The 26,088-nt window shown below is 42.9% G+C and overlaps 1 protein-coding gene across 13 annotated transcripts in view; it reads right to left on the reverse strand.

The window, feature by feature from the left end:
* FNBP1 (formin binding protein 1) overlaps nucleotides 1-26,088 on the reverse strand; it is a 140,805-nt gene that overhangs the window by 84,977 nt on the left and 29,740 nt on the right. For all 13 annotated transcript variants that reach the window (XM_032866075.1, XM_032866086.1, XM_032866085.1 and 10 more), the window contains exon 2: nucleotides 1,624-1,739. In XM_032866075.1, coding sequence (XP_032721966.1) covers nucleotides 1,624-1,739 — 116 coding nt within the window. The remainder of the gene's footprint in view (nucleotides 1-1,623; nucleotides 1,740-26,088) is intronic.

Genomic DNA, 26,088 nt, shown 5'->3' on the forward strand with positions numbered 1-26,088 from the left:
GTAATCCATTTTCCCACGAAAGGCATTAAGATGAACAGTGCGGTATTTGGCTAATGAGCACGAAGCAGCCCCTTCCCTGTTGCTACATTCAGGATGTGAGGCGGATGCACACACAGGCAGTGCCAGAGATCGACCTGGGTTCAGCAAGTCAGAAGGGCTGTTTCATTGAGCAATAGGTTTTTGTTTGATTTACTCAATGGAAACAAAACTGTGTCATCCACAAAAACATCCACATGTACCCTCAGGGGCTTATTTATAAACAACACCAGCTCTAGAATCCAGCTTCTCTCAGGGACACCTGACGTATCCCTTCTGCAGACACTCTTTGGGTTCAAACGGAATGTTTCTAGACCAAAAGTCATCTGGATCTTTAACAGGTCTTAAAACAATCTGCACCAACCCATTCCAACAAACAAGAAATCATTAAAGATTGTGACCACTACGTCAAGTTCCAGCTTCATTCTACCAACAACTTTTACACATTTTATCTAAAAGCACAGATTCCTTGGATAATTTCGCTATTAAATATGTAAGCGGTCCAAGCACTTTTACAATGCTGCCCACGGGACTCGTACAGGCTTCTGGACGGAGCGTGGATCGGGAGAAGCAGTTTAGAAAACTATCTACTTAGAGCTAAACACCTGTGACCCCACAATTCCAGTCTTGGGTGTATACAGAGTTCGTATACCCAAAAAGGAGGCAAGCAATAGCCTGGTGGCTGAGAAATGGGTGAACTGTGGTATACTCACACACCCAATACCAACCACCAGTGAATGGAACAAGCTCCCACCATAGACAGCCACACGAATGACTGTCCCAAACCTAAAGTAGAACAAAAGAAGCCAAATGCAAACAGTGCTTAATAAGTGAGTACATTCACATGAGGTTCAAAAGCAGGCAAAACCGTCTGTGTCATTGGAAGTCAGAAGTGTGGACAGCCATGGGAGGAAGGTGTTGCACTGGAAGGGGCCAGGGGACCTCTGGGCCTGGATTTGCCTATTTCTCCACCTGGGAGCTGATGACACGGGGGTGTTCACTCTGGGAAGATTTCTGGGGGCTATATACTTATGACACGCACTTCTACCTCTCTATATATTACACTTCAATTAGGAGTTTTCTTGAAAAAAGAAAAGTAGCTCCAAAATTCAAAAACTATCCTTTAAAAAAAAAAAAAAAAGGAAAAGAAAAAGAAAAACAGAGCCTAAGGGCAATAACTTAGTTTTTATTTTTATTGTTCTATGAAAATGAATTTTCTCTATCAAAAGCAAGGTTTTCTTTTTTTTTTTTTTCTTAAGATTTTATTTATTTGACAGAGAGAGACACAGCGAGAGAGGGAACACAGCAGAGGGAGTAGGAGAGGGAGAAGCAGGCTTCCCGTGGAGCAGGGAGCCCGATGCGGGGCTTGAACCCAGGACTCTAGGATCATGACCTGAGCTGAAGGCAGACGCTTAACGACTGAGTCACCCAGGCGCCCCAAAAGCAATGGTTTCTAACTGAAATATTACCTTACATAAAAGGGGGAAAATATTTAAAGGACTATACATTCACAGGATAAATGAGTATATAAATTATCACTACATCCATTTTGCAATTAACAAACAACCTTTTTCAATGTCAACTTACCTGAGCTGCTTTGCATAGCTGAGTTCAATCTCTGTCCTTTCCTTTACAAATTTGATGTATTTCTCAAGAATGTCAATTCCCCACTGTGTGTGTTTTTCTAAGTTGTCAAATTGGTCCTGTTTAAAAAAAAAAACAAAGAGAGAGAGAGAGTTTTAGAATCCTTCTCTGCGATTAATATAACTTCAGGGAACAATTCTCTCAACAATATGTGGCGGTACAAAAAGTAGTTCTAGTATTTTCCATGATTGTACTGGGTGCTTTTCTTGTGAGGCCGTTTTAAATCAACATTACCAAATTTGGTTTGAAAACTGCCTGGGGTACTGAACTCTGACCCATTCGTTCATGTTAGAAACACAGTTTGGGGATATAGTTAACATTCTGGTACAAAGGAAAATATCTTTTCCAGATTCCAAAAACCGAGAGCTGAAACACACATCAGCTCAGTTGAGCTCGCCAGCACCTCACCTGTTGCCTCTGAGTTAATTCAAACCAGCTCACTGAAATTTGGGGCAAGCAAATGGGAACAGAAAGAGTGACAAAATACTGCCTTCTTCAAACAGATAAATGAAATGACTCATGCGGACTTTATTCAAACATTCGAACATTTATGAAACCCACACCGTGGGCCAGGAAAGGAGCCGGGGAACTGAACTGCACAGAAATAGAGCCCCATCTCGCCTGGAGGTTCCTAGCCTGGAAGAATGAGAGGAGGTGGGTATTTCAGCAACAGCTACTGCAAAGGCGAGGACACATCCAGGAATCTGGGGACTGGGGGGGTGGGTGGCACTTGTCCCTCTGGACGGAAGGTGGAGGGCAGGGGGGAGGGCTCAAGGGAAGAATGGTGGTGGGTAAGAAACTGGAAAAAGTCCCAGCCCATCACCCCAGGCCTCAAACATTGGGAGTGAAGGAGCTTAGCCTCTCCAGTGCACACAAGTGAGCCGTTGAACTTGGAAGGAGAGGCACGCCCACAGACATGCTTAGAATGGCCAGGAGGTGGAAGCCGGGAGATTCTTCCCTAGTCCAGAGGAGAGAAAATGGGAGGAGAGGATACACAGACCCGTAACAACTAGAATCAACTAGTCTTGGCCGCTGATTCCAAGAGGAGGCTGGAAAGGAATAGGAGGGAGAGGCGAGATTCTGGGGGCCTGCCTCTGGCTCCCGGGACGAGAGAATCGAGGGGCTGGGGTGAAGTAGCATGATGCCCGAGGGAGTGATGTGTCCAGAGGGGAGCTGGAAACACAGATCCATTCGGAGCTCAAGGAGGGAGGGCTGTGACCTGGTGGATCTGAAGGGATTCAAGGAGAGGGTCAGCAACGTTGCCTGCCGCTATGCCCTGAATTAGCGAAGAGGGGCCTGGCCTCTGGGAGAGCCCAGAAAGGCCTGGGAAAGCGACGGGAGTGTCAGTGCGACATTGCAGGGAAGGGAAAGCTGCCGGGATGGAAAGATGGGCCATGTCTGCTGTCTCCTGGGAGATAGCAGGAAAAGAGAAATATGCAAGTTCTGGCCCCAGCCTGGAACTCCACCACCTGGGGCCACAGAATGTAGCCAAAATGTAGTAATTTGCCTAGAGATGCCGAATCAGTCGCAGCCTAATTTCACAATTCAGTCATGAGGATCACAGGAAATGGAAAAGAGTCAAATCGAGTATAAAAAATACAAAGCCACAATTTGATCCTATCGCAGGTGTGTGAGATCCTAAGGACACAGTCAGTGCCATCCTTCAGCTTGGTTTTAAAACCTAGCATCTGCCACTTTATACCTGTCCTCGTCCTCTCATTCTGCGTTCCATTCCAAGTTGTGCAAACGGGCAAATGAGTACACGGAGTTCCCTAGAAGTCCACCTTGGGTGGGAGTGTGGGTCCTGCAGAGCCAAAAACATTTTTCTTTCTTTTTTTTTTTAAAGATTTTATTTATTTATTTGACAGACAGAGATTACAAGTAGGCAGAGAGGGAGGCAGAGAGAGAGAGAGGAGGAAGCAGGCTCCGTGCTGAGCAGAGAGTCCCATGTGGGGCTCGATCCCAGGACCCTGGGATCATAACCTGAGCCAAAGGCAGAGGCTTTAACCCACTGAGCCACCCACCCAGGCGCCCCCCAAAACATTTTTTTCTCCAAGAAATTCTCTTCTAGAAGAAAACTCATTTCCTCTTACTTCCACCCAGGCCCACAGAACAGGTTGAGAAACTAAGGTTTTAATTTACTGGAATGGTTTTCTCATGAAAAAGAATCACTACAAAACGTCTTCAAATTTAATAAATGTTTACATTATCATAAAAAACAAGGGACAACTCTGTAAGGTTTTCATTGATTCTTGTCCCCCAATAATATATTCCACGGACATCTAGTTTCTACTTCAAGGAATACTAGTCAGGAAGGTGATTTATTTATGTCCTCCATATAGACAAGGGTGGTCAAACAAATTGATAGGGTAAACAAGACTGTGGGTCACTTCAAACTACTTGAGAGAACAAATATACAAACAATTCAAGTCATGATTACAAATCATTCCTAGCTCTTCAGAGCAAGGCTTGTTTAAATCTCTGGGCTGGTTAGTAACCCTCTGCTAACCTAGTTTCATAGCTAGTTTCCTATTTATTTTAAAACGCCTTTCCAGACCCCTCCCTCCATTTGAGTCCTGGTTCATATCCCAATCCCAGAAGCTTACTATATTCAGGAGTTAGAGTTTCCTTGAAAACTTGCTAACAGGGGCACCTGGGTGGCTCAGTGGGTTAAAGCCTCTGCCTTCGGCTCAGGTCATGATCTCAGGGTCCTGGGATCGAGCAGCGCCATCGGGCTCTCTGCGCAGCAGGGAGCCTGCTTCCCCCTCTCTCTCTGCCTGTCTCTCTGCCTACTTGTGATCTCTGTCAAATAAATAAATAAAATCTTTAAAAAAAAAGAAAGAAAGAAAGAAAGAAAAAGAAAACTTGCTAACATCATCTGCTTTTAGATTGTCCTGATGATAATCTCATACATATTATTCCCTGTGAGTATTTGATTCTTTTTCTTTTTCTTTTTTAAGCTCTGGTGTATAGAATACAGAGCAAAAGCTTTTGATACCGAAACTCTTTGTTTTGTTTTTTTTTTAAATCTACACTTGAATTGAGTCTACCTTAAAAATTACTGGCCCCAACCCAACAGTATGTTTTCAATAAAGTTATCTGTATTCAGGAACATTCTGCAAGCTATAATAAGGTCAAAATAAGATAGAAGATCTTAATGCTAAAAACCTTACCCAGTAGCAACAAATAAACTAGTACTTGTTTGTCAATATAGGATCGGCTCTTTTTATGCTGTATTAGAACATCTCTTGGGGGGCCTGGCTGGTTTAGTAGGTGGAACACGTAGTTCTTGATCTTGGGGTTGTGAGTTTGAGCCCCACGCTGGGTGTAGAGCTTACTTAAAAAAAATAATGAAATGAAATAAAATGTTGTCACAAATAAAATTTTTTAAAATACTAAGACTTCCCTAATAATGGCACACTCTACCCCTCCCATCACATGGATTGCCACGGCATGGAGTTTTTTGACAGCAGCTAAAAGCAAATTCAAAACAGATGAAAAACTAATCAACCCACTTACATTCTTGACCAAAATGTGGAAAACTTAATGGAAAAACATTCCAAATCTTAAAAAGACTCCTTTGTGAGCAAATATTATAAAGGGCCCTTTAAAAAAGAGCCTTTGGGGGCGCCTGGGTGGCTCAGTGGGTTAAAGCCTCTGCCTTCGGCTCAGGTCATGATCTCGGTGTCCTGGGATCGAGCCCCGCATTGGACTCTCTGCTCAGCGGAGAGCCTGCTTCCCCCTCTCTCTGTCTCTGCCTGCATCTCTGCCTACTTGTGATCACTGTCTGTCAAATAAATAAATAAAATATTAAAAAAAAAAAAAAAAACAGCCTTCGGCACTTTGGAGATGGGGCCATTAGCAAAAATGGACCCCTTCCCTTGTGATGTTACAGGACAGCAGTTCTGCCCTCTTAAAAATCATTAAGGACCTTTGAAAGCTTTTATTTATGTGGGTTATGGCCATCAATACTTACTGTATCAGAAATTAAAAACTGAGAGTTTTAAACATGCTTATTAATTTATTTTAAAAGACGACACTAAATCCATCACGTCAAAAGAAACAGCACTTTTTGAAAAGAACTTTCCTTTCCAAAACAAAAACAAAAAGTGAGAAAACTGGCACTGTTTCACTTTTTTGCAAATCTCTTTAATGTTTGGTTTCATAGAAGACAGCTGGATGCTCAGATCCTTCTGAATTCAATCTGGTGCGACTCCTTACTTTGGCTGAAATATGAGAAAAAATAAGACTTCGCACAGATGTGTAGTAAGAAAGTGGAGGAGCCTTTTTAGGTCATGCTGGCTATTACCTGATACTACCCCAAGACTCAACTAATAGTTTCTTAAAGGCTAGTTGCAATATGAAATCTGAAACCCTCCCAAAGAATTTTTTGCATCAGGTTACAATAAAATGCACTCATTGATCTCATGCTCTGAATGGATCTTTTGCCTGCACGTGACTGTGTAACATTATTTAGAAAACACCATTTACAAAGTATCATGTCACTGATAACTTGCAGATCTTCCAAATGTTGCCACATTGCATTACAAAATATATTCAAATCACATTTGTTTATATTGCTACCTATCTTGTCTTTTCCAATGTCTTTATTTTTAAATTTTTGTTTTTAAAAATTTGTTAGAGAGTGGGGCGCCTGGATGGCTCAGTGGGTTAAAGTCTCTGCCTTCGGCTCAGGTCATGATCCCGGGGTCCTGGGGTCAAGCCCCACATTGGGTTCTCTGCTTGGCAGGGAGTCTGCTTCCTCCTCTCTCTCTGCCTGCCTCTCTGCCTGCTTGTGATCTCTCTGTCAAATAAATAAATAAAATCTTAAAAAAATTTTTTTTTTGTTAGAGAGAGAGAGAGAGAGAATACACCCAAGTGGGAGGAGGGACAGAGGGAGAGGGAGAAGCAGGCTCCCCGTTGAGCAAGGAGCCCGATGTGGGGCTCGATCCCTGGACTCTAGGATCATGACCTGAGCCAAAGGAAGTTGCTTAACTGACTGAGCCACCCAGGCACCCTATTTATTATGTCTTTTTTTTTTTTTTTTAAAGTAAGCTCTATTCCCAACATGGGGCTTGAACTCACGACCCTGAGGTCAAGAATCTGAGGAGTCTTTAAATACCGGGGAGCCATCACACTCACAGTCGCAAATACAAATTTTCCAAAATACCAATTTTCACTTAAAAGGTAGAATTCCATCATTGGCAACAAATAGCTGTTTCCTTAAAAGGACAGGCTCAGGGGAACCCTCCTACACTGCTGGTGGCAATGCAAGCTGGTGCAGCCACTCTGGAAAACAGCATGGAGGTTCCTCAAAATGTTGAAAATAGAACTACCCTATGACCCAGCAATCGCACTACTGGGTATTTACCCCAAAGATACAGATGTAGTGATCTGAAGGGACACATGCACCCGAATGTTTATAGCAGCAATGTCTACAATAGCCAAACTATGGAAAGAACCTAGATGTCCATCAACAGATGAATGGATAAAGAAGATGTGGTATATATATACAATGGATACTATGCAGCCATCAAAAGAAATGAAATCTTGCCATTTGCAACCACGTGGATGGAACTAGAGGGTATGATGCTTAGCGAAATAAGTCAATTGGAGAAAGACAACTATCATATGATCTCCCTGATACGAGGAAGTGGAGATGCAACATGGGGGGTTATGGGGGTAGGAGAAGAATAAATGAAATAAGATGGGATTGGGAGACAAACCATAAGTGACTCTTAATCTCACAAAACAAACTGAGGGTTGCTGGGGGGAGGGGGGTTGGGAGAGGGGGGTGGGGTTTTGGACACTGGGGAGGGTATGTGCTATGGTGAGTGCTGTGAAGTGTGTAAACCTGGCGATTCACAGACCAGTACCCCTGGGGATAAAAATACATTATATGTTTATAAAAAAAATAAATAAATTAAAAAAAAATTTTAAAAGGACAGGTTTGGGGTGCCTGGTGGCTCAGATGGGTGGGTCATGATCTCCATGCAGGTCCTGGGATGGAGCCCCCTGTCAGGCTCCCAACTCAGTGGGAAGTCGGCTTCTCCTCTCCCTCTGCCCCTCCCCCCATTTGTGCTCTCTCTGTCTCTCTTTCTCTCAAATGAATAAATAAAATCTTAAAAAAAATAAAGAGACAGGCTCACTTTATTCATTTTTGAGAAAATACCTGCCAAATGCCCGAGAGTTCATCTGCCAACTGTCCTCTTTTTTTTTTTTTAAGATTTTATTTATTTATCTGACAGAGAGAAACAGTGAGAGAAGGAACACAAGCAGGAGGAGTGGGAGAGGGAGAAGCAGGGTCCCCTCCGAGCAGGGAGCCTGACGTGGGACTCGATCCCAGGACACTAGGATTATGACCTATGCGAAGGCAGATGCTTAACGACAGAGCCACCCAGGCACCCTGCCAACTGTCCTCTTAAGTAAAAATGGTGTCCATGAAAAAAACAAGTTAGTTCAGCTCACAACGCAATCACTGAAGTATCCTGGTGACACTAAGCGCTTCAGGCATATTTCCCATCTTGTCATACTATTCAAAAAGCGTATACTCAACAGTTGAGATTTAATAAAATTACTCTTCTTACTGTTTCATTGAGGGCTTTTTTATTTTTTTATTTTTTAAAAAAAGATTTAACTTACTTATTTGACAGAGAGAGGGAGAGAGCACAAGGGAGAAGGAGAAGCAGACTCCCCGCTGAGCAAGGAGCCCGACGCGGGGCTCAATCCCAAGATCCTGGAATCATGACCTGAGCCAAAGGCAGACACTTAACTGAGCCACCCAGGCTCCACCACTGAGGATATTTCTGGATAAAAGGGATTTTTTTTTTTTTTTTAACTGCTAACAGTGAAGAATACAAGACCTGCTGAGTTTGGAGCCATTGCCCTGATTCGCGTCAAGGGGCCTGCAGCCTTCCCATCACCACCTTTATACCACGAGCCTCAACATCCACACCGTGAGAAAGACAGTGTCTTTGTACCATTATGAAAATAGTTTTGACTCTGTGGACTCCATAAGAGGAGGCCCAGGGGCTGCACTGTAAGAACTCCTCCCCCATGACACACGCTCTAAAATTTCTATTTGAAAGCTTCGTGTTTCCAAAGATTAAGGAAGGCAGATAATATATGACCTAATGGAAAGTGATGTTTAATGTACTATGAAGTGCTTACTATATATATGCTCAAGAATTAACTCGCAATTGCCAAGAGAACTGCAATGGATGTTTCCAAGGAGTTGGGTGGAAGGCGATACCCCCTCTTGACCGCTTACTGCTCCTCGAATTCAAACCAAACAAAGGTTCAGGGCAGGAGCTGTTGGCTACAAGAGGCTGAGTAGGCTGCAGGGACAAACGAGGACAGCACGAGTGCATTAATCAGACGCAATTACTGTATTTTCCAATCGATCATTTTCAGGTCTGGCTGTCTGCACGCGGAAGACCGAAGCGGGAGAAGTATGGACCATGGCAGCTGTCTGGGTCGTTACATCCTCATCAGAGTTCCTAAAGCATCATGAAGTTCAATACAAATGTTGCCTTCCTGTACCTACAAGAGCGACTCGTCGGTCGGTGTCGGGACTGGTCTCTCTCCGTCCACGGAGAATGAAGACTCTTGGCTACGCCTAAGAAGTTGTCTGCTGAAATCTGATTTTTCTTTGAAAGTCTGCAAAAGAACTGACCCAGGAAGTACTTTCAGAAAAGCTAGTTACTAGGGGCGCCTGGGTGGCTCAGTGGGTTAAGCCTCTGCCTTTGACTCGGGTCATGATTTCAGGGTCCTGGGATCGAGCCCCGCATCGGGCTCTCTGCTCAGCGGGGAGCCTGTTTTCCCCCCACCTCTGCCTGCCTCCCTGCTTACTTGTGATTTCTGTCAAATAAATAAACAAAATCTTTAAAAAATAATAATAAAAAATAAAATAAAATGAGGACACCCAAGTCTGCCTCTAGGAAGTTTTTCTCCATAGTATACGTCAAGTTTTTAATACCGTACTTCCTGTCACTGGAAAGTGTACTAAACCGACACAAATTCAGAGTCCCTGGAACAAGCCAATCTGGTAAGAAACTAAGTTGCTGAGGTTACGTCAGTGTCAGTGGCTCAGACTCAAGAGAAGGGTATCCTGAGGCCAGCTCTCCACGAATCTCTCTCCAAGGGACTCACTCAGTGAAGAGAATTACCTCTTCCGTATCACTGGGTCCATTTCTGTCCATGCTGTGTAGACCACTGTTTTAGGATACTCTAATTCGGGATAAATCCACTTTCCAAAAGACTAGGGCACTTGGAGGAGCAGAACTTTAAATGGCTCTATCTGGGGGTACCCGGGTGGCTCAGTGGGTTAAAGCCTCTGCCTTCGCCTCAGGTCATGATCCCAGGGTCCTGGGATCGAGCCCCATATCGGGTTCTCTCTCAGTAGGGAGCCTGCTTCCCCCCCCCACTCTCTCTGCCTCCCTCTCTGCTTACTTGTGATCTCTGTCTGTAAATAAATAAATAAAATCTTTAAAAAAATAAAAAAATAAATGGCTCTATCTGAACAGAATCCTTTGGGATGATATTACTGGTATTAGCTTCCTCTCATCTTTAAGAGAAAAGTGTCAGCACGTATAGATCTACCCAGAGTAAACGTAACAAAACCGCCATTTAAAATGTTTTAAAAAATCAATTAGGTTCTGAATATTAAAGTAGCTGTATATATAGGAACAAAAAAAGTTTTTTTTTTTTTACCAACAAAAATGTGTCATCACAAATGCCACCTGAAATTCTAGATCTCAAATTTGAAACAAAGACTTCAATTAATCTCCATGGACAAGGAAAAAGAATTTTTCTCACATACGACGTCAAAAGCAGAAATACTTTTGGGGTGTCTGGGCGGCTCAGTTAGTTGACAGCTGACTCTTGGTTTTGGCTCAGGTCATGAAACCAGGGTCCTGGAATCAAGCCACATTGGGCTCTGCACTCACTGGGGAGTCTGCTTGAGTCTGCTTTCTCCCTCTACCCCTCCTACTGCACCACCTGGTGTGTGCTCTCTCTCTCTCAAATAAATAAATCTTTTTTAAAAAGATAGAAATACCAAAATATATACTTTCAACATGACAGCATCAAAATTGATGTGATGAAGAACCATTACCCAAAGGAAAGTCACTGTTTACACAGAAAAAAAAAAAAACAGATAAAAGGTAAAGGACAGCAGTAGACGGTTTATTTCGAGGAGCACAGACACCCTCTGGTTAGACAATACCAAGTAGACACAGATTCTGTAAAATCACACATTCATCTGCTATTTCTGAAACAGGTTTTCTGAATTAGGAGGGGTTCTCCCCTCAAACCTGGGTTGAAAAGCAAGAGTCTATGAAATAATTAGCAAAAGAGGAGCTCCAACATCACAGTGTCAAGTTGGACAGTCAAGTTAATACAAAAGATTTTCATGAGAAAGGAAAAGTGCACACAATGGAAGGTTTTACTGAACTTCGAATCTCTAAAATGCAAGTCCAAAAACTGCCACAAAACCAGGTTTACCGATGGAGGCATATTGCCTCAATCACCAGCCATAATCTATCTAACTCTGTTTCTGTTGCGAAAATGAAATTACCAAGGAACTATTCTGTTCGTGGCTCCTTCCAGTGACAGCATTCTGAACCCAAGGAGTAAGAATGTAAACAAACACAGGATGAAAACATATGCATGAGTTAAAAACAGAACAAAAAAAACTTCAGGGGTGCCTGGGTGGCTCAGTCAGTTGAGCGTCTGACTCTTGAATTCAGCTCAGGTCATGATCTCGGGGTCCTGAGACTGAGCCCCAAATCAGGCTCCACACTCGGTACAGAGTCTGCTTGTCTCTCTCTGTCCCCACGCTCGCTCTTGTGCACCCTCTCTCTCTCTCAAATAAGTAAAATCTTAGAAAAACAAACGAACAAACCCAAACTTTAACAGAAGCCGACGGGGCAACAGCACGGAGATGAAGTGGTAGAAACAATGTGGAAAAGCACACAGAATCTGAAAAGCTGCATTTTCATGTTTTAGGACAATAATTCTATTGTGTAAAAGGGCAGCAAGGAGGCTGGTGGGGGACGTACACCAGATGGAATGGGATGGACAGTAGCCGACTTAGGGCTGATGGACGCAGGGATGGCCCAGGCCGAGTCTTAGCACTGCATCCTGAAATGACAAGAGAAAGACGTAACTTGTGCCCAAAGCACCAGAATTCTGACTCTCCTGGAGTCTGAGCAGTGGAGATTTGGAGGGGAGACTGCTATGGAATGCATTCCTTTAAGAAGCCGCAATAAGCTCTGGTCTATTATTTCAATGTTCTTAGAACACCACAGTCACTTTCTCCCCCCTCCATTCCCCTGGATACAGTACAAAGCAACCCACAAACAAATATAAACACCTGTGCCCACCCCAAATATACTGAATGACAGAGATCACAAAGAATATGCTTTTCAAGGGGCGGGGGGGGATTAAAGAGTGTTTACTTTTTTCATTAAAAAAAAAAAAGTCATTTTTATTTTTATGAATTTTTTTTAAAAACAAGTCATTTTTAAAGTGATCATAAAAATCACTCCTTCGTCCAGACGTTGTCAAGTATCTTAAGCAGAAGAGGAAAGGTAGGAAAGATGACGGAGCTGTAAAACCCAGGGCTGGGAAGAGGGCTCTAATGTGCAACAGACTGGGTTGAACCAATCAGCTCTCCTGGAAAGACAGAAACTGGTTACAGAAAGCAAAATCTCGCTCTAAGAAAGAAATGCCATTTCCCTGTGACAGGACACAAGAGGGGCTTGGTCCAGCCCTGACTGTGACATGAACATCTTTTTTTTTTTTTTTTTAAGATTTTATTTATTTATTTGACAGAGATCACAAGTAGGCAGAGAGGCAGGAAGGGAAGCAGGCTCCCCACTGAGCAGAGAGCCCAATGCAGGACTCGATCCCAGGACCCTGAGATCATGACCCAAGCCGAAGGCAGAGGCTTTAACCCACTGAGCCACCCAGACGTCCCGACATGAACATCTTTAACGCAAATGTTCAGTGTCAGAAGCGTCTGCCTTCGGCCTGGAAATGGAATCCACTTGCTCATTTCCTGGTGTTTGTACATCCGCTCCGTTGAGCCTGACTTTATATGACCTGGTCCCAAGCCCCCTCAACCAGCAGACACAAGAGTTCAGTTATCCACCCTCCTCCGCTGCCCCCTCTTCCTTTCTTTAAACCCTGGAGAACGAGGCATACCTCTCCAACATCCCACACTGTTCTCTACAGGTGATTGTTGCCCCCAAGAAAGAAGTTCAAGACCAACCTAAGGGAGGAAGATAAGAGGGAGAGGGAAGAAGGAAGAAACCATGCTCTAAATACCAGAACACTGAAGGCAATCCAAAGGCTAAATGAGAACAAAGCATATCAGCTAAATTTTTAATGAGAAAAAAAAAAAAAAAACCCTCAGATTTTTAAAGGCCTGACTCATTGCTCAACTCTATAAATATTTCCATGTGTGTGGGGAAGGGGTGCAAAATATTACAGAAATATCAAAGGGAAAAAAAATTCTAAGCCCTGTCACCTGAAACTTAGTTAATATCAGTGCAGAAGATTTTCCAAACACTTAGCAATGAACTCACTTCCAATTTTAAGTAAAGATGGTTAATTAAGCAAGGGCGCCTGGGTGGGTCAGTCTTAAGTGTCTGCCTTCAGCTCAGGTCATGATCCCAGGGTCCTGGGATGGAGCCTTGCATCAAGCTCCCTGCTCAGCGGGAAGCCTGCTTCTCCCTCTCCCACTCCCCCTGCTTGTGGTCCCTCTCTCACTGAGTCTCTGTCAAATAAATAAATAAATAATCTTAAAAAAAAAAAAAAAGATGGTTAAGCAAATGCATGGATGGTGTTCTCTTTTTAAGACACGGGAACCCAACTCTCCAGCCCACGGCCACAGCGGAGCATCCCATGCGAAGGACCCAGGTGACAGATCAGATGGACCAATCAGAAACTGTCCAGGAATAGGTGCTGGAGCTAAGAGGTGAAAATTGACCCTGTGCATGCCAAATTAGGAAAAAAGAAAAAACTTCTCTTTGGGTCTGTTACTTTCAATCTAACCCATACAACCCTGTTTCTTTCCAATAAATTGCAAGAATTCACACTTCTTACTGAGAGCGGACCATGAGCTGAGCTCTGTGCCAGGCACCAGAATTCCAGAGGACAGTGAAGTTTTAATTAAGATAAAAGGCAGTGGGAGCACAGAAGCGTGGGATCAGTTCTGAATGTGGGATTAGGGAAAGCCTTTCAGGGGAAGTAATGTTCAAACTGAAACAAGAAGGAAAAGGAAAAGCCAATACGCAAAATGGGGAGAAGCCGGAAGAAGGCAGAGGAGGGGGAAACAGACCAGGCGGAGGGAAGAGAACGTGCAGAGGCCCCAGGAAGGGAAGAACACGGCACACGGAAGGAAATGAAGGCCGTCCCGTCTCCCTCCAGTGTGAAGATAAAGAGGAAGAAGGGTGTGATAAGGAGAAAGACAGGAGCCAGATCAGCCAGGGCCTTGGAGACCACAGCCAGGATTCCACGGAACAGTTCTGAGTGTTTGCCAACTGATACAATCCCTCTTTCTCTCTAAGACTTCTTTGTGACTTACAGCCTGTGTTTTTAAATGATTAAATGAGGGCCGTCTGGATGGCACAGTTGGTTAAGCATCTGACTCTTGGTTTCGGCTCAGGTCATGATCTCAGATTCCTGAGATGGAGCCCCGCGTCAGTCTCCACGATCAGCACAGAGTTCTGCTTGTCCCTCTCCCTCTGCCCCTCCCCCTGGTCGTGCTCTCTCTCCATAAAAATAGATAAAATCTTTAAAAAATAAGTAAACAAAATAAAATGATTAAATGAGGGGTACCTGGCTGGCTGGCTCAGTCAGTAGAGCGTGAGGCTCTTTATCTCAGGGTTCCGGGTTTGAGCCCCATTTGGGAGTAGAGATTACTTAAAAATAAAATAAAATCTGTTTCTTTTTAAGATTTTATTTATTTATTTATTCATTTGACAGAGAGAGTGAGCAAGTGAGAGAGAGAGAGAGCATGAAGAAGAGAAGGAGAAGCAGGCTTCCTGCCGAGCAGGGAGCCCGATATGGGGCTCGATCCCAGGACCCCGGGATCATAACCTGAGCCAAAGGAAGACGCTTAACAACTAAGCCACCCAGGTACCCCAAAAATAAAATAAAATCTTTAAAAAATAAATAAATAAGGGGCACATGGGTGGCTCAGTCGGTTAAGTGTCCAACTCTTGGTTTTGGCTCAGGTCATGATCTCAGGGCTGTGGGGTCGAGCCCCACGTCTGGCTCTCCACTCGGCAGGAGTCTGCTTGCGATCCATCTCTCCCTCTGCACCCCCCCAACTTCTGCGCAAACTCTCTCTCTCTCTCAATAAAAATAAATAATCTCTTTTCAAAAAGAAGACATTGGGGCACCTGGGTGGTTCAGTCGTTAAGCATCTGCCTTCGGCTCAGGTCGTGATCCCAGAGTCCTGGGATCGAGCCCCGCATCGGGCCCCCTGCTCAGCGGGAAGCCTGCTTCTCCTCTCCCACTCCCCCTGCTTGTGTTCCCTCTCTCGCTGTGTCTCTCTCTGTCAAATAAATAAATAAAATCATTTAAAAAAATGGTTTAGTTGAACAATAAATAAATAAATAAATATAAAAAGAAGGCATTAAAGAAAACTGGTATAAATGGAGAGGTATGAGCCCTGTTCATAAATTAGAAGGCTATCTACTGTAAATATATTAACTCTCCTCCAAATCATCTGTAGATTAGTGTTGTTTCTTTCTTTCTTTTTTTTTTTTTAAGGATTTTATTTATTTGACAGACAGAGATCACAAGTAGGCAGAGAGGCAGGCAGAAAGAGAGGAAGGGAAGCAGGCTCCCTGCTGAGCAGAGAGCCCGACGTGGGACTCGATCCCAGGACGCTGAGATCATGACCCAAGCTGAAAGCAGAGGCTTTAACCCACTGATTCACCCAGGCGCCCTCAGTGTCATTTCAATTAAAACCCCAGCAAGTTTTTGGAGAACACCATTCACAGCTTCAAATGGAAGTTGCAAAGGTCAAACAATAGCCGAAACACTTGAAGCACAGGTGGGGGCAAGAGCTATACTGTACACTGATTCATAATAAAGCTGATTAAGAAGCTGTGTGGTACCAACCAGGGGCAGAAAAGCAGGCAAATGCAAGGCATAGAAGGAGGGTATGCAAAAACAACTTTGTATGGAAAAGAGGAAGCCATACAGAAAACACAGAGAACCTGGTGGCTAAGGAGTCTTGAGCTAGAATGGCTTAGTCTGAGCTCTGGCTCTTTGGCATGCTAGCTATGTCCTGTGGAGTAAGCTACTTAACCTGTGTTTCTGTGTCTAAAAAATGGGGCTAAATGCAGGATCTATGTGTAGGGTTACTGTAAGGATTAAGTGTTATCTCGTGCTGAGAGCACTGCCTGGCACATGGTAAGCCCTGGGCAAGTGTGAATGACGGCCACCACCACTGCCCCCACTACCATCACCATCAGCCAATGAGGAAAGAACAGGCTGTCCCACGGAAGGTGCGGGGAGCCTGAGACCCCTGATCTCAGGGTTGTGAGTTCGAGCCCCCACTGGGTATAGAGATGACTTAAAGATAACATCCTCAGGGGCATCTGGGTGGCCTCGTCAGTTAAGCATCCGACTCTTGGTTTCAGGGTTGTGAGGTCAAGCCCCGCAAGGTCAAGCAGGGAGTCTGCTTCTCCCTTTGCCCCTCACCCCACTTGTGCGCGCGTGTGCACGCTCGCTCTTTCTCTCTCTCTCTCGTTCTCTCTCAAATAAATAAATAAAATCTTAAAAAAAAAACAACTAAAAATTTCTGTCATGCAGAGATACCCCAAGGTAAGTGAAATGATAAAGAATAAACTGGGAGAAGATACTTGTAACACTATGATCAACAAAGGATTAGTATCTATAATATAGAAAGAACACCTTCGAATCAGTATTCTTCAAAAGATAAAATGACTCAATTGGAAAAGGGGCAAAAATAAGAAGAATTTTAAACATGAAATGATACTTAGCCTTATTAGTAACCAGAGAAAGGCATATTAAAACTACAGTCAGATACCATTCCACACCCACCAGCCTGGTAAAAATTTAGTCAGAAAACACCAAGTGTTAACAATGCATTGCAAGGGGAAGGGTCACACCCTACTGGGGACCTTGGAAAACAAACTGGTTTTGCCTAGTAAAGGTGAACTTGGGCCCTGCATTATACCTAGGTATTCCTTCACTACATATATATCTTAAGGTCTAAAACCCAGATTGTAAATTCTTGTTCATGTGCACAATGAGACATGAGTAAGAATGTATGTAGCAGCAAATCACAGTAGCAAAATACTAGAAACAACTCAACTGTCCATCTCATTTCATTTATACAAAGTCTCCAAATAGGAAAAACTAAATATATTGTTTACAGATATAGTCATAAGTGACAAAAAACTATAAAGAAAAACAACAGAGGGGTGCGTAGGTAGCTCAGACGGTTGAGTGGCTGCCTGCAGCTCAGGTCATGATCTTGGGGTCCTGGGATCCAGTCCCACATCAGGCTCCCTGCTCAGCGGGGAGTCTGTTCTCCCTCTGCCCCCTGCCCAACTCATTTTCTCTCTTTCTGTCTCTCTCTCTCCTTCAAATAAATAAATAATCTTTTTTAAAAATAAAAGGAAGGAAAGATGGAAGGAAGGAGAAAAAAAGAAAAACAGAATATTTTTAAAAAGATTTTATTTATTTATTTGACAGAGATCACAAGTAGGCAGAGAGGCAGGCAGAGAGAGAGGGGGAAGCAGGCCCCCCGCTGAGCAGGGAGCCCCGATGCAGGACTCTATCCCAGGACCCTGAGATCATGACCTGAGCCGAAGGCAGAGGCTTAACCCCCTGAGCCACCCAGGTGCCCCAAGAATATTTTTTAACACAAAATTCTGGATAATACTCAACTAGGGAGAAGAATGTGATCAGAGGCCATAGGAAGCTTCTGGGGGGCAGAGTAATTTTTCTTTACCTGGGTGGAATGTACGCTCAGGTTCATTTCACTATTTTTTTATACATACATGTTTCCATACGTTCTTTTGTAATATGCCATAATTAATGTTTAATTGTTAGTTTATAGCTGGGTTGATGGGAAAATCTTCAGTATAAAGAGAAACTTGAGATCATTCGAGCCTCTGCCAACTGGAGGTCAAAACTAAAGTTAAAACATTTATGAAAGCAAAAATGAAGTCAACAGAAAAATCTATTACATAAAGTACTGAACTATTACTTTTTCCTTGATTGATGGACTTCCTATTTTGTTCCCATAGAAAATATAAAACATTCTTAGAAAATGGGCATCTCTTAATACCCAAGTATGGATTGATTATTGATTGTTAAAGATGCCACACTTAGAGGAAAAACTTTTTTTAAAAATCTAGGACTGGGCCACACCTGGGTAGTTCAATCGGTTAGGTGTCTGACTCTTGGTTTCCAGTCAGGTCATGATCTCAGGGTTGTGAGATGGAGCCCCACATCCTGCTCCTGTGCTCACCAGGGAGTCTGCCTGGGGCTTGCTCTCTCCCTTTCCCTCTGCCCAGCCCCCGCCCAGTCCCAGGTACACTCCCTATCTCTCTATCTGTAAAATAATAAATAAATCTTTAAAAAAAAATCCAGGACTATTATTGTCCAAAAGCCAAAAATATTTTTCACAGGAACAAAATAGATAATTTTCCTCAAGTAAAATGTTTATGAAGGCTTTGAGAACACAAAATATTACAGTAACCAACATAACCTATGCCAAAATCACTCTTACCTGTTTCTATTCTATGCCAAAGTCACATTTACCTATTCATTCACCTAACAATATTTTACCAATCACCTACTATATGTCAAACACTATTCTAGGAACTAAGGACATAGCAGCAAACAGAAAACAGAAATTCTCTATTCTCATGGAGCTCAACTACCAGTAGACCTTTACTGTACAGAGCTATAAAGAAATTTACATTCCCATGAGAACTACTAGGTCTTCAGATAGCAACACTTAAAAGCCCATTGATACCTATTAGCAGAGTTGACCATCAAAGTATTTAATAAACAATTACCAACAGATTCCCCATCCAGTCAAAACAGAGACCAGCCATGCTGAGGCATCCTGGCTGAAAACCACCTTGTCTGCGGCCCAAATCCCTTCCAGAAAGGTGACCAAATACCGTGCTCACCAACAGGGTCCTACTATCTTACTGAACCCTGACCTGGACTGAATATCACCATTTATAAAACAAAAACCAACAAACAAAGAGAAAGAGGAAGAGGAAGAAAGCTTTGCTTACTTGATAAGCAACTTGCTTTATGTACGCATTTCTTTCATTATTTCGGAAATTAACCTTTTCAGATATGTTCATTAGCCTTTGGAATTTCCATTTGTAACCCTTCTCTCTCTTTTAAAAAAATATTTTATTTTAATTTTTACTTAACCTCTATCCTCAACATGGGACTCAAAATCACAACCCCAGGTCAAGAGTCACATGCTCCACTAACTGAGACAGTCAGGCGCCCCATAACTTTTCTCTTCTTAATCTTTACCTATTTATTTATTTGAACTTTGTTTTTATCTTATATTTTGCATAACCCCTTCATACACTGGGGCTACCATACTAATTCTGTCATATTTGGTATACATGTTCCTGGTTTGATTAATTATAAATTTTACAGACATTTTTGGCATGGAGACATGAATGCGTGTTTATCTCAGGGGCTTAGAACTATGAGGGATTCCCCCCCAACATGATTTTATATTTCTCTGTGGGTTCAAAATTTTCTTCAGTGAGCATTTGTCCTGATTATCAATGTAGTACTATACCAATGTAATTAACAGGTCTATTTTAAAGACACCTAAGGATATCACAGAAGTAAATGTCTACTATGAAGTAAGTTCTACATCACTTTATTAGGGAATTACCATTCTCTTCTTGGTAGTAATTAATGACAAAATAGCATAAACTTGCCATTTTATTCAAGTTTGATGTTTTCAGTAAAAGGAAAAATGTCTCTACTGATATGTTACAGAACATTAGGTAGAAATCCAGGATTCAGGGGCACCTGGCTGGATCAGTCTGTACAGCATGGGACTCCTGACCTTGGGGTCATGGGTTTAAGTCCCATGTTGGGCATGGAGCCTCCCTGAAAGAAAGGAGGAAAGGAAGGAAGAAAGGGAGGGAGGAAAAGAAGGAAGGAAAGAAGGAGAAAAGAAATCCAGGATTCATTTCCAGCTGTCTTTTCCTCCAAATTCCTGAGTCTACTGCCAAGCGCTGCTACCTTTACACTAACCCACGTCCCAAAAGTGCACTTGACACTCTTTTTAAACATTTAAAAAAATTTCTAAGTAATCAATACACCCAGTGGGGGCCTGAACTCACAACCCCGGGATCAAGAGTCATGCACTCTGCAAGTGAGCCAGCCAGGCGCCCCCTTGCTCTTTGCACTCTTACCAGGAGTGCTAACACTAGTTACCTCTCTCACTCAGCACGCCTCATCTGTACCTGACCCCACACCCTGCCCCATCAGTCAAGACAAACATGCACAACCACCTGTGTACCCTTTGATAAGTATTTGCTGAATGAATGAACGAATCCATGGAAATTTTTCCAACCATCACTGCAATCCTGCTGTGTAATTCCTTCCAGCCTATGGCCAGAGTAAGTTTATTTCACATTTGTAGTTTATTATTCTGGATTTTAGGAGAATGTGTGCCAGCTGCTCCCCCAAGTGCTGGGGCATGCCGACTATGAGCAACAGAAGAATATTCTGGCCCCGGGGAGCTACTGAAAATGGTTATTTACAAAAAGCACATTCATACAAAATTCTATATATATAATTTTTTTTTTCTTCCAGTCATTCCATTAGGAGATCTCAAGTCCCCAAGATCGGGTGCAAAAAAAGTTTTTAAAAAAATTCTGGTGCACGGCTGCCTTTCCTAAGGTGTTGCCAAGGAATGTGAGATAGTTAAATGTTTAGTTACCTATAATCCTAGTGGAAGTGTTTTCCTTTCATTAATTATACAGGGCAGTCAGCTCTCCTAATAGCCAGAAGCTATTCAGGTTTTAAAAGTAACCATTAATAGATATTTCAAAGAAAACCCACCATGTTTGGCTCTATTCTGGAGGGGTTGTAAATTATTTCAGCTTCATTTTACTTCAAGGGTTTGAGCTCCTCTTTCTTCGTTACGAATTTATTTTGGGCAAACGCTAATGTAACCAACACGCGAAGCATTCTATGCTTTAAAAACAAACCAAAACGAGTAAAATGAACATACACAGCGGTGTAGATCACACTAGGCATTTTCTGCAGGGTGGGGGGGGGCGCGGCACTCCAGATTCTGCAGCATGAGGCACGAGGGTCAGACCGCCCATGCTCCGGCCAATACCCTCGCCCCACCAGCAAAAAGTCACTTTACTTCTCAGGGCGCCTGGGTGGCTCAGTGGGTTAAGCCTCTGCCTTCGGCTCAGGTTATGATCTCAGGGTCCTGGGATCAAGCCCCGCATCGCATCGGGCTCTCTGCTCAGCAGGGAGTCTGCTTCCTCCTCTCTCTCTGCCTGCCTCTCTGCCTACTTGTGATCTCTCTCTCTGTCAAATAAATAAATAAAAATCTTAAAAATTAAAAAAAAGTCACTTTACTTCTGTCTTAGTTTCCTTACCCAAAAGAGAAAACAGTAACAATAGCACATGTAATGCCACCGAACTATACACTTAAAAAATGGTTAAGGGGCACCTGGGTGGCTCAGTGGGTTAAAGCCTCTGTTTTCAGCTCAGGTCATGATCCCAGGGTGCTGGGATCCAGCCCCGCATCGGGCTCTCTGCTCAGCGGGGAGCCTGCTTCCCTCCTCTGTCTCTGCCTGCCTTTCTGCCTATTTGTGATCTCTGTCTGTCGAATAAATAAATAAGAAATCTTTAAAAAAATGGTTAAAATGGCAAATTATATGTTACGTGTCTTTTGCCACAATTAAAAAAGAAAAAGTTTATAGGAAAAAAAAAAGAGTATTAGTAGAAGTCAGAAAGATCATGTTGGGCCAGACCATCTGAGGCCATGCTGGCCACTAAAAGGAATTCTGGGGTCTGCTGGGATGTCACTGAAATACTTGGAGAATAATGAATTTATACTGATATTGTTTATTGACCCTCCGTATGCATTTTACCCCTTCTAAGTTTCCACTTTATCATAAAGACTGCAAGGCGAAACATTATGTTTCTCAGACTTAGGGATCTGGGTTTGGGTTTCTAGAACAAGGTGGACTCTCATGAGATCTCAAAACCAAAAGAGGCAATAAAAAAAAAAAAAGGGTACCAACTTAGAGCTGCTGGGACATAAAATGAGTCAATATAGAGTAAAGTGCTTAAAACCAGCAGCAAGGAAATAAATAGCTAAATAATACCTTACTGACACATTAAACATCACAGCAGTATCATAACAGGTCAAACCATTAACATTTGTGTCCTAAAAGCACAGGCAAAGCCATCTTGAACACTAGACTGCACTCCCCCTTTCAGCACATCAGTTAGTCATGGTGTGAGCTTGTGACTAATCCCACACTGCTGTGGTTATAGGACCATCGCCCTGAGTCTGTAAGCAGAAATCCTAGTGTTCCAGGGATTTCTGGCAGGACCATCAGAAACCCCAAATTCAGAGGGAAGTGCCAATATTTCTTCAAAACATTACACAAATGCAAGCTATTTTATTGATCCAGGATGTACTGGCAACTCGAGATAATCTCTAGGTCAACGAACTGGCTACATCTTTGGGCAAGGGTGTTAATGGGTTTAATTCCAATGTATCTGATGTTACTAGCGATATCAGTCGGGCTAGTCTTTTTCCTGTTTTTGCAATCAAAGGTAAGGATCTGGTAAGATTCATTTGAGACAGACATCATCTAACCTGAGTTCTCAGTCTCCTGAGTATAGATGTTCCGGTCACAGATAACAGTCATGGTGGCTACAATTTCCAGTGTCCTTACTGTGCACATGCTCTGGTCCACGCACTTACACAGTTCATTCAATCCCCACCACCATCCTAGCAGGCCGACACTGTTACTACCCCGACTCCAGAAGGATAAAAGAGGCACAGAAAGGTTAAAGGTTAAAGACCTTGTCCAAGCACCCACCCCCCCGCAGTGATTAACCAGAAAGGATTTGAACCCACAGCTCTAGAGTCTGTGGGCTTAACTGCTTCTCTAGACTGTCGACTCAAGATGATCTTGCTCTTGATTTCTTCTGGTACTGGTTGCCCACATGGTGCTAGGTCCTTTCTAAATCTTGTATCTTTCACCCCTGCAGTAATCCAAAGCCAGTGTCAAGTCCATTTTTTTGACTTGAGGTCACAGAGCAAGTTGTAAACGGCAGAATTGGAATCTGAACCCAGTTGTGATTCCAAGGTCTGTAATTTTAGCCTCTATGGAGATGGAAAAAGAGTTGGAAAACACTCATGAAAGAACTTGGTAATAAGCAAAAGACTCAGCAGCTTTTTTGGGTTGGGGGGTGGGTATTTACGGTGGTCACTTGAGTCAGAAACCCACCAATCAAAAAAGGTTGAGTGGGTGTATTTGAAATTTTTAAGTGGAAAGGAGGGAGCTGGCCTGGATGCAGCCTTAAAGAGAGTAGTAATACTCTTGAATATTCAACAGTAGAGTTTTACATTAAGCAAATATTAAAATGTAAAATTTTTAACATCTACCATAGATGTTAACTTACAAAATACTGAAACAGGACGCCTGGGTTAAGCATCTGCCTTCAGGGCGCCTGGGTGGCTCAAGGGGTTAAAGCCTCTGCCTTCAGCTCAGGTCATGATCCCAGGTCCTGGGATCAAGTCCCGTATCGGGCTCTCTGCTCTGCAGGGAGCCTGCTTCCCCCTCTCTCTCTGCCTGCCTCTCTGCCTATTTGTGATCTCTCTCTGTGTCAAATAAATAAAAATAAAATCTTTAAAAAAAAAAAAATAAAAGCATCTGCCTTCAGCTCAGGTCATGATCCCAGCATCCTGGAATTGAGCCCCATATTGAGCAGGCTCCCTGCTCAGCGGGAAGCCTGCTTCTCCCTCTCCCACTCCCCCTGCTTTGTTCTTCTCTCACTGTGTCTCTCTGTCAAATAAAGAAATAAAATCTTAAAAAAAAAAAACTGAAACAAAATTACATTTTTCTGTGTCCTTCAACTAATGCAGACTCTTTTAAGTTTAAAATAAGACCAATAGATAATTTTTTTTCCTTTTCAACAGCTAACAGCTCCAACAACACAGTCAATGATTGGGGCTCCTGGGTGGCTCAGTTGGCTAAGCGTCTACCTTCAGCTCAGGTCATGATCCCAGGGTCCTGGGATCGAGCCCCACATCAGGCTCCCAGCTCAGTGGGAGGCTGCTTCTCCTTCTCCCTCTGGCTGCCACTCTGCCTACTTGTGGACTCACTTGAGTTCTCTCTCTCAAAAAAATAAAATCTTTTTAAAAAACAGAGTTAAAAAAAAAAACATAGTCAATGATACAATAGGTTACTTAATGATCTTAGTGTACTTAACGGATTTTTTTTTTTCTATTTAATGTACTTTTCCCCCCAGGGCATCTGGGTGGCTCACTTGGTTAAGTACTCCACTCTTGGTTTCAAGCTCAGGTCATGATCTCAGGGTCCAGAGACTGAGTCCAGCATCTGACTCTACACTCAGCAGGGAGTCTGCTTGAGATTCTCTCTCTCTCTTCTCTCTCTCTGCCCCTCCCCTCACCTTCCTTTCTCTGTAAAGTAAATAAATAAATCTTGGGGCACCTAGGTGGCTCAGTCAGTTGGGCATCTGCCTTTGGCTCTGTTCATGATCCCGGGGTCCTGGGATCGGGCCCCACATCGGGCTCCCTGCTCAGCAGAGAGCCTGCTTCTCCCTCTCCCTCTGCCTGCTGCTCTGCCTGCTTGTGCTCTATCTCTCTGTCAAATAAATAAATAAAATCTATAAATAAATAAATCTTTAAACATACAAAAGATAGGGGCGCCTGGGTGGCTCAGTGGGTTAAGTCGCTGCCTTCGGCTCAGGTCATGATCCCAGGGTCCCGCATCGGGCTCTCTGCTCAGTAGGGAGTCTGCTTCCCTCTCTCTCTCTCTGCCTCTCCGTCTACTTGTGATCTCTCTCTGTCAAATAAACAAATAAAATCTTAAAAAAATTAAAAAAACATACAAAAGATATATATATACATATATACATGTGTATATAAAAAAGTGTATATATATGTAAATATACATTTTCCCAGAAGTTTTAGGTTTACAGAAAAACTGAGCAGAAAGTAGAGTTTCCATACCTTGCACCTCCTTCCCCAACCCCCCAGTTTCTGCTATTATTAATATGCTGCATTATTAGGCTGGCACATTTGTTCAATTGATAAGCCAATATTGACTGATACATTATTATTAACCTAAGTCCATACCTTAAATTAGGGTTCACTTGTGTTGTATGGGTTTTGCCAATGGAAAATGTCCTATATCTGCCATGGCAGTATCATATAGAAAAGTTTCACTGCCCTGAGAATCCTCTGTGTTTCCTTCCTCCCAACCACTGGCAACCACTGATCCTTCTACCGTCTGCATAGTTTTGCCTTTTCCAGAAGGTCATAGAGTTGGAACCAGATAGTATGTAAACTTTTCAGACAACTCTTTCACTTAGCAATATGCGTTTAAAATTCTTCTGTGTCTTTCTGTGGCTTGATAACTCATTCCTTTTATTGCCTGAAAAATATTTCACTGCCTGGATGTACCACACCTGGCTTATCCATTCATCTGATTGAAGGGTATCTTAGTTGCTTCTCAGTTTTGACAATTACAGATAAAGCTGCTATGAATTTCCACGTGCACCAATATTTTACCTTTAAAAAGAGAAATTCTTTTTTATTCCCAGGGTTGTTTGTTTGTTTGTTTGTTCCTTCCTTCCTTCCTTCCTAGCAACATTGACTAACAAAACAATTACAGAACTATTTTTAAAGCACACTATACAGAAAAGTCAGGATTTCCTCGAACTAAGTGAACTTTCTCTTGGATGGTTTTCTCTGCACCATCAGGCATTTATAAGAAATGCTAAAAGACAAAAAAGACACAGAGCCTCTGTTTGAGAATTATGAATAATTTAATTGTCAGCATGCCTGTGTAATTTTTTTTTCAGGCCCTATTTGTAAAGAGAGCATAAATCAGCAGGACAAGATTCACTTCTCTAGGGCAGCCTCTTGGAAATCCCCAGACTTAGCTAGCTTCTCCTCACATCCGGTCTCAACATTATGTATTCTGCTCTTTGTGGCAAGAATCAGAGCATAAATCCACATTTATCTGATTATCTGTGCGGGCAGCCCCCCCTCTGTCTGTCTGTGCTCACCCCTGTACTTCCCCAGGACTTAACAGAAAGAATAAATATATTTGCAAAAGTACTCTT

This window comes from Lontra canadensis, unplaced genomic scaffold (assembly GCF_010015895.1).
Source record: "Lontra canadensis isolate GAN:19392208 unplaced genomic scaffold, GSC_riverotter_1.0 scaffold30, whole genome shotgun sequence".
In the NCBI taxonomy this organism is placed as follows: domain Eukaryota; kingdom Metazoa; phylum Chordata; class Mammalia; order Carnivora; family Mustelidae; genus Lontra; species Lontra canadensis.